The following is an 8,952-nucleotide window of genomic DNA, read 5'->3' as shown; positions in this document are numbered from 1 at the left end:
TCACTGTTGGTTGGGGCCACTTGGGGTTTCTGGGTTTGTGTGGGTTCTCGTCATCCCTCCGTGTGTTAGTGTTCAGGTTCCTTTGATTTGCGTGACCGTGGTGGTGGGAGCACGTGTTCTCGAGGTGTGAAACAGCCACATCTATACAAGATGATGGAAACTAATCCTGTAGCTCATGGCACATGTGACATTTGAGTTTGCTACCTGTTTCATCATTACATTTCATTACAGTAAAACAATAAAGGAAAAAAAGAGACTATCAGTTATTCAACAACAAAGTTCTAACACTGTGTTAGCAGCTAAAAGATTAAACTCAAACTCAGTGATTCAAATAACATAAAGTGTATTATTCAGAAGCAGAACTGTCTGCATGACAATTTTATTTTTGTTCAAGACAATACTTGAAAGCCAACTCTATTGCATGCATGACTTGCATCTCTAACAGTGTATTTCAAAACTGCAAACATGCATATTGAAAAAAAACAAAAAACATTTTGCAGTACATTAAGTTTAGTTCCTCAATTATTTTTATTCAGTTAATGTTTTTGTGACTAACATTAATACAAGCAAAACAATGTTCCTGGTAAATAATCAGCGACAAATGTGAACCCATAGACTTCATGTTACTAAACAAACACAATGCACTCTTTGTTATTTGCTGTATGGATTACATGCTTGCAGAGTATTAGGATAAAATGCTTATTATAACCTAATCTAGTGTATTTTATAGTCTTCTAGCCTTTGTTATATATTACACATCCATAAATATAATGTAATGTTGGTTTTTAGAATATGATTCTTTGATTTACTTTCTAAACAGTTTAACTGTCTATTGTCCTTCCTGTGCTTTTGGCTGTTGCTCTTCTTCTGCTTGAGTTGGTGGGACGCCCTCCAAGAAGGTACAGAAGTACTTTGCTGTATTTAAATGAGGTTTCCTTAACAGCAAGTAGCATTTTGGAAAGTAGTAGGCTGCCAACAGTCCAAAGTTGCTTGCCAGGCTGAAATAAACATGGACAACTGACCTGTTCTTGTTATTATCTCTGTTGTTTTCTGTGTAGATTGGAATAAAGATCACCCAAATGACACAGTAGATCAGGGTGGAAAAGGTGATGTCTCTGGCTAGATTATACTGATGAAGAGGCTTCACTGCCATGAAGCTGCACATGAACGATGCAAGGGCCATTACACCATTGAAACCCTGCATTAAGGCAAATCCAATCAAAGGTGAAACAGGACACGAGAGGAATGATTCTACAAAGTCTATTGTCATATTTGCCACATATCCAGACAATGAAGGTCCTTCTTGAACAAACCAGCCACAGAGACCAGCCTGCACAGCGCAGCAGATCAGCACAAACAGCCAGCTCACAGGGCCTCTTAACAAATGCAGGTGAGAGGCAGCCATCTCTGGGAACTCTGTCACATAGAGTATCTGTTCGAAAAGAAAGGTTACCATTAGTCTTGTACTGTGTACTTCGGTTCCACAGTATATTATGCACGCTCCCACATAGGCAATAATTACACAAACGTTTGGGGTTGTGTCAAGTCACAGTTAGGTGGTTAGAAATTCATATTCTACAAAACTAAATAAGAAAGCAACTATATCAGTCATTACAAGGCTAGTTTTATAGACCTCAGAAGCTGCCATTTCGTGTTTTTACTTAAGTGCATTTGAAGTGATTTGTTGGCAGTATTTTTGAATACACTAAAGTTGTTAATTAGATTTTTTTAATGATGTTAATATAAATATAATTTGTACTTTGACGATTTTCATTTCTATACTATGCTTATCTTTTGAAAGTTCAAACCATTATCTTTATGTCTAACCAATTCTGTAGTTTCTGCACACTGCCAATGTGTGGCAGTGTTTCACAACTCTTTCCTCACCTGTAGTGAGATGGAAACTATAATGGAGAGGGTGAGCGTCTGGAAAAAGGAGGTGAAGGGCAGCTGAAGACGACACACCACATCCCCTGGCGCCCCCAGGAAAGACAGCAGACTGAGACATGCTCCCATCAGGCCAAGCACAGCCACAAAACTCAAGGGACCCCCCGAGGCCGTTACCAGTGGGGTTCCACGGTGCATCAGGAACATGACACCCACTGCACCCAGACATACCAGCAGCAGCGTACCAACCAGCATCATTATCACAGCATCCTGGCTGTGCCACTCAAAAAACTTAAAGATGGGGTCAGTGCAGTTTGTGCTGCGATGCTGGGACCACTGACGGTTGGGACACTTAGTACACTGGGTGTCGTCTGTGAGTGAGAAAGCACAAAAAACACACACAGCTCCTCTGTTAATCAAGAGCATAGATAGGACTCATAGGAATGTAACTTAATGTGTTTAGTTGAATACTTCATTATTACTTCATTTAAGTACTTAATTTGAAGTACTTTTTATGTTATGCTACTTCTGTTTCTACTCCACTATTTATTTCTACTTCATACTAGGTCATTTATTTTATTTTAACTTATTATTTTACAGATAAATTACATTATACATTATAAGATCTGCCAGTTATTGAATCAGTAATATTTAGGTAAATAAAATAATCAACAGCTTCAGTGACCAAGTATCACAATCTATACGATTTCACATAACATGTATATAAAAATAACAGAAAATTGCTCACTCAACACAGCTTTGTGTTGGATAATATTACACAGCACAATTTATCATTTGATGGGAGACAGACCTGAACATCAGCCTGAAAACTGTGCCCAGTGGCATTTTATACTGAGTTTAATTTATGATTAAATATTCTGAGTTCCCAAGTTTTTGCCTTTGCGTGTTTTCCTGGCTATTCAATTATTCAATTATAATAGCATCACTCTGAAAACTTTAGCGGTGCTGGCAGGTAGAGGAACTCTCATTATGGTTATTTTTTAGGTTATACTAAATTAACCTGCAGGTTTATTTTATGAGAAATGCGTGAGAGTATCTATCTCTGACAAGAATTCAAATAACCAAGGTCCGATATGTGAGACAAGAATGAACAAATACACTACCATTTTTTGCCTGGTAAGTGCCAGCAAGACAGTCAATGCAGTCAAAACAGCAGGAATGGAAGCCTTTGACTCTGTGGACCTGACCCGTGTCACATTTTGCTGAACAGTTTGATGTAGGAACCTGCAAAAGTTGTGGTAAATAATTCAGGAATTCAAACTGGGTCATGATTTCACTAAATTGGTTGAAATACCTTTTACACAATTTTTTTTTTTTAAAGTTACCTTGTTAGCTGACCAATTAAAGAGGGCCTCATTCAGGAACAGTTTCTCTTCGGTATAATTTCCCACAGTTTTAAAATTCACTTTCGATGGGTCTTTCCAGTCCCACTGAATGACATTGTAACCCATGTTTGGGTTGCCATTATCGTCAAACTCTATACGTGTGCCATTTATGTTAAGAGAAGTGTTCCTTAAAGTCTCCAACAGCTGCAAAATGATGATTTTTTTTAATGATTTGATTATTGTTGTTATTGATAAACTTGATTGCAAATTTTGTGCAGTCACCCATATACTAGAAAAAATAAAATAAATCACCTTCCAGGGATAGATTTTGCTTCCAGATCCCCACTTACAGGCAGTTGAATTGCACTCCAGCAGGTTATGCAGTGCCTGTGCTACACTGTAAACAGCAGCATACACACTGAAAGCTGACGTCTGCACTGCAGGTGCTTCCACTATGTTGTCTAGTGACAATTTCCAGCATTGTGGGCAGCGATTGTTTGGATGATTAAGATTTGTAGTTGGAGTGGATGTCTTTGCCCGCTCTGCACTGAGTTTCTTGAAGAGCTCCATTGCATAATCACTGAACAAGCTGAGCGTGCCTATTTTGTCAAGGAATCCGACGACTGTTCCAATTGTTTCAATGTTGGGTAGAGAAGTCACTTGAGCATCGATGGTCCAACTTGTGCTGGCAATCCAAACAGCTGTTAAATTACTCCTGATAACCTGGAATAAATTAAATGATTAACTGGTGCTGAACAAATTCTGACCACTAATAGAAAATAATAAATTTCTTAGTTGCTTTAGATATCTGCTTCACCAACCTCTTTAAAAAAGATTTCACTTTGCTCTGGAAGAGTGAACACCACCACCACTCCAACTTTAGTCTCTTTTATATTGCCTATAATGGTTTTGACCATTGGCACAGGGTCAGTGTACACTGGAATCAGACCCTGATAGGCCACACAGATAGATGCGTTGTCTGCAAATTTGGTGAACATCTGCACACCTTGTTGTCCGTACTCCTCGTCACTGCCCACAATTGCCACCCAGTTCCAGCCAAATTTCTCTATTAGCTTTATTATGACATCCACTTGCCATTTGTCACTGGGCACCGTACGAAAGAATGACGGGTAGGAAACATCATCACTGAATTTGTCACTGGTGGCTCCATAGCTAATCTGGTGCAAGTATAAAAAAGTAAAAATTAGCGTTGTTTACCTGTACTCACTGTTGACATACTGGATAATACCTAATATATCATGGTAAAAATGTTAAATTAACTAAACAGGAAAGAATTAATTTTCTGTGATATAACCTGGCACAAATCCTTAGATCTACCTGTAAGAGTTACTTTTACATTTGAAATATTTATTGTCAGATCTTTGCATTAATAGAAACTATGCTTTAAATCTTAAGATGTATGTGTATTCAAACCTGTGGCATCAAAAAGAATCCCAGGAGTTTTCCAATGACTGACACCATTTCTGAGACATAAGGACCAATCACTGCAACTACGCTCGTCTCATAGTCGGTGTAATTACACTGCACAGGTAGTTCTTGGTTGAATTTTGCAGTGAGAAAAGACAGAGTGGGCTTTATAATGACTGATGCTTGTGTGCATGTGTCATAGATTTCATAACCTAACTTGATGCCAGGGAGGAGAGTCTGGTTTCCGTTGATTTCATCCACTGCATATTTCATGGCTATAGCAAGTCCCAGTCCAAGATCATTTAAACTGTTCAGCCACAAGCAGAAAACGGTAGAAGTCATGGTAAGTTAGGGTTAGCGTACACTGTCATTTATACAGGGAGTGCAGAATTATTAGGCAAGTTGTATTTTTGAGGAATAATGTTATTATTGAACACCAACCATGTTCTCAATGAACCCAAAAAACTCATTAATATCAAAGCTGAATGTTTTTGGAAGTAGTTTTTAGTTTTAGCTATTTTAGGGGGATATCTGTGTGTGCAGGTGACTATTACTGTGCATAATTATTAGGCAACTTAACAAAAAACAAATATATACCCATTTCAATTATTTATTTTTACCAGTGAAACCAATATAACATCTCCACATTCACAAATATACATTTCTGACATTCAAAAACAAAACAAAATCAAATCAGCGACCAATATAGCCACCTTTCTTTGCAAGGACACTCAAAAGCCTGCCATCCATGGATTCTGTCAGTGTTTTGATCTGTTCACCATCAACATTGCGTGCAGCAGCAACCACAGCCTCCCAGACACTGTTCAGAGAGGTGTACTGTTTTCCCTCCATGTAAATCTCACATTTGATGATGGACCACAGGTTTTCAATGGGGTTCAGATCAGGTGAACAAGGTGGCCATGTCATTAGTTTTTCTTCTTTTATACCCTTTCTTGCCAGCCACGCTGTGGAGTACTTGGACGCGTGTGATGGAGCATTGTCCTGCATGAAAATCATGTTTTTCTTGAAGGATGCAGACTTCTTCCTGTACCACTGCTTGAAGAAGGTGTCTTCCAGAAACTGGCAGTAGGACTGGGAGCTGAGCTTGACTCCATCCTCAACCCGAAAAGGCCCCACAAGCTCATCTTTGATGATACCAGCCCAAACAAGTACTCCACCTCCACCTTGCTGGCGTCTGAGTCGGACTGGAGCTCTCTGCCCTTTACCAATCCAGCCACGGGCCCATCCATCTGGCCCATCAAGACTCACTCTCATGTCATCAGTCCATAAAACCTTAGAAAAACCAGTCTTGAGATATTTCTTGGCCCAGTCTTGACGTTACAGCTTGTGTGTCTTGTTCAGTGGTGGTCGTCTTTCAGCCTTTCTTACCTTGGCCATGTCTCTGAGTATTGCACACCTTGTGCTTTTGGGCACTCCAGTGATGTTGCAGCTCTGAAATATGGCCAAACTGGTGCCAAGTGGCATCTTGGCAGCTGCACGCTTGACTTTTCTCAGTTCATGGGCAGTTATTTGGCGCCTTGGTTTTTCCACACGCTTCTTGCGACCCTGTTGACTATTTTGAATGAAATGCTTGATTGTTCGATGATCACGCTTCAGAAGCTTTGCAATTATGAGACTGCTGCATCCCTCTGCAAGATATCTCACTATTTTTGACTTTTCTGAGCCTGTCAAGTCCTTCTTTTGACCCATTTTGCCAAAGGAAAGGCCGTTGCCTAATAATTATGCACACCTGATATAGGGTGTTGATGTCATTAGACCACACCCCTTCTCATTACAGAGATGCACATCACCTAATATGCTTAATTGGTAGTAGGCTTTCGAGCTTATACAGCTTGGAGTAAGACAACATGCATGAAGAGGATGATGTGGACAAAATACTCATTTGCCTAATAATTCTGCACTCCCTGTATATGTGATGAATTTTTCTTAACCATCCTTACCTTTCACAGCTTATCTGGTTTGGCTCTGTTATGTCACTGAGGCTGCTGGTGACATCGTTAATGGGAAAGAGCCCTCCGAGCATAATGTCCCCAGACAAACTGAAGAGGTTGGTAGAAATGTTGTTGACCCATTCAGGCAAACTCTCACTGCAGCGCAGTGTAAAGAAACAGCACAAAACCAGCAGAGTGAAACGTGAAGCCATGATCCCAATAAGTGTTAGACTGAAGGCACAGTACTGACATTACTGTATTTTCTTGTCAGAGCATCATGACAGATGGTTTTATGCAAATTCACCCATAAGTCCATATGCCCTCCCTCGCCTGTCTGACCAAACCTGACAGTTTAGGAAGAGCAAATTGCAAATAAAAACAAATACATGTGTAGTATGACCTGATATGAATCTTTTCATACAATCTTTTTAGAAATTTTTTTTTTGATGATGTTAAAAAGACTAATGATTTTCACACGGTTAAGATATTGCATTTAATTGTCACGCTCCTAGATGAAAAGACTCACCATAGAGACACTATGTTATTACTCTATGTTAGCGTGTATGCTGCATCAGCGGTGTTCATCTTTCATGACATTTTCATTACATTTGTTTGTGGTTTGGAATTTGTCTTTTTTTCTTTGTGGATTTTTCCTTTTTTTTGGTGTATCAGTCTTTCATGAGATGAGCACACACAGTAAACCCCTGTGTGTGTCAACTTACTGAGATGTTATCACAGCAACACCTTGCATGTCCAATGTTATGTTAAGTTGGTTACTTTTGGTCATTTACGTGAAAATATATAGTGACAAACCCAAGAGGCCACAAAAACTACTCACATGTTTAAAGTTTGTGTGATGTTGAACATTACATTATTATCTGTTTTTGTTCATTTTTTAAAAATTTTTTTACCTCACTGTTGGCTTTGCATGTGTATTTGCATGTAATGTTGCACAAAGCAGGTTCATGCAAAGGTTATTTAAATAAACCTACAGCAGACATATAAGTAAGCTCTTTTAAATGTTCATTTAAAAATATCCTGTACAAACTTTGAAGGTTTTGTTCATAATTCAGTTGCCTTTAAAAAAATATTACAGGTCCAGTTTATCTGTATTTTAAAAATATTTGGTAACATATTTTTAAAAAACATATGGCCATTCCTGTTTTAACGTGCATGTATCCCATAAAAGATCTGTAACTTCTATGAACTACACTCTGAAATGGTGCAAATGTGTAAAGAGACATTTTGCAAGCTTGAGTAAAAGTTTTACACACCACATATTTTCAGTTGATAATTGGCTGACTGGTATTTGTACCAACAAACAGCATAAAAACTTACAATGCACTTGATTTGCATCCTTGAGTTTCTACAGAAAGGAGGTGTGGATTCACATGAAGCCAAAGTGAACTGACAGGCTAAGTGTTGTTTTCTTTAGAGTGCATGTTATTTGGTAAAACTGGAATCAATATTAAGACACTGAGCTAAAAACAAGCCCAACTAAGTCATTATATTATTAACTAATCAACATTAATAAATAAATAAACTTGGCTTGCTTCAAGTTTATTTTCTTTCCTGGAGTTATTAACACAAGGCCTTGAATTGTTCTCAAATGTGTTCATGGACCACAAACAGTTTAGGTTAGGCTAAAGTAAGCCAGACCTGTTAAACCCTTCCATAATAATCAGCTTTAAGAAAGCATTTCCTGTCCTTTCTCTTTCTTGTAGTGTAAACGAGTAGCAGTACTGTGAAAAAACCATCCCTCTTTTCATTATGTTGAAATAGGTGCAGTGACTTGTTAAAAATTTGCAAACATAAACATAAATACAGGATATAAGGCAAAAGCACAGTTTGTATTCTTCATAGAGGATGAGTTATTCAAAGCTCTTCTTTGAATATTAGCATTGCATTTTTTCCATCCTCTGTAAAGATACCACACTCCTTCAATAATGTTGAGGTCCAGGATATTGGAAGGTCAATCCATAACTGATATTGTGCATTTTCCATCCAGTATTTGGGATCATTGTCATGCTGAAAAGTGAAGCTGTTGGCAATGGAACGAGAGGACTAAAAATCTGATTGTGCTTTGTTGTGTTTATAATTCCATCTATTTTGACAAGCTCTTGTACCTCTCCGGACAATCTCTGATGACGATTTGAAATAAAATTTTCAAATTTGGACTCATCACTCTATGAGACCTGTTTCCACTGAAACAGTGGAACAGACACTGTTCATCTAGAAACTTTTTTTTCTTGCCACGTATTAACAGAAGTAGCCAAGGACCTGAAGATACAATTTAAAATTGGCTCTTTTATAGCTTATCTTGTGGACTTGTGGACACA

The 8,952-nt window shown here is 38.4% G+C and overlaps 1 protein-coding gene across 1 annotated transcript; it reads right to left on the bottom strand.

Moving 5' to 3' along the window:
• Window positions 1–519: 519 nt before the first annotated feature.
• Window positions 520–6,825, bottom strand: LOC146709798 (taste receptor type 1 member 3-like). The gene is made up of 8 exons (XM_085458058.1): window positions 6,623–6,825; window positions 4,668–4,968; window positions 4,055–4,411; window positions 3,546–3,956; window positions 3,234–3,437; window positions 3,012–3,132; window positions 1,888–2,258; window positions 520–1,432 (listed from the first exon to the last, which is right to left on the bottom strand). The coding sequence occupies exons 1-8, from the start codon at window positions 6,823–6,825 to the stop codon at window positions 830–832; spliced, it is 2,571 nt and encodes an 856-aa protein (XP_085314184.1). The 3' UTR covers window positions 520–829.
• Between the last annotated feature and the right edge of the window lie 2,127 nt (window positions 6,826–8,952).

This window comes from Copadichromis virginalis, linkage group LG5, assembly GCF_057382275.1.
Source record: "Copadichromis virginalis isolate Kocher_CV1m ecotype Utaka linkage group LG5, C_Virginalis_male_GT1.1, whole genome shotgun sequence".
NCBI classification, from domain to species: domain Eukaryota; kingdom Metazoa; phylum Chordata; class Actinopteri; order Cichliformes; family Cichlidae; genus Copadichromis; species Copadichromis virginalis.
This window is presented reverse-complemented; position numbering and strand designations above follow the sequence as displayed.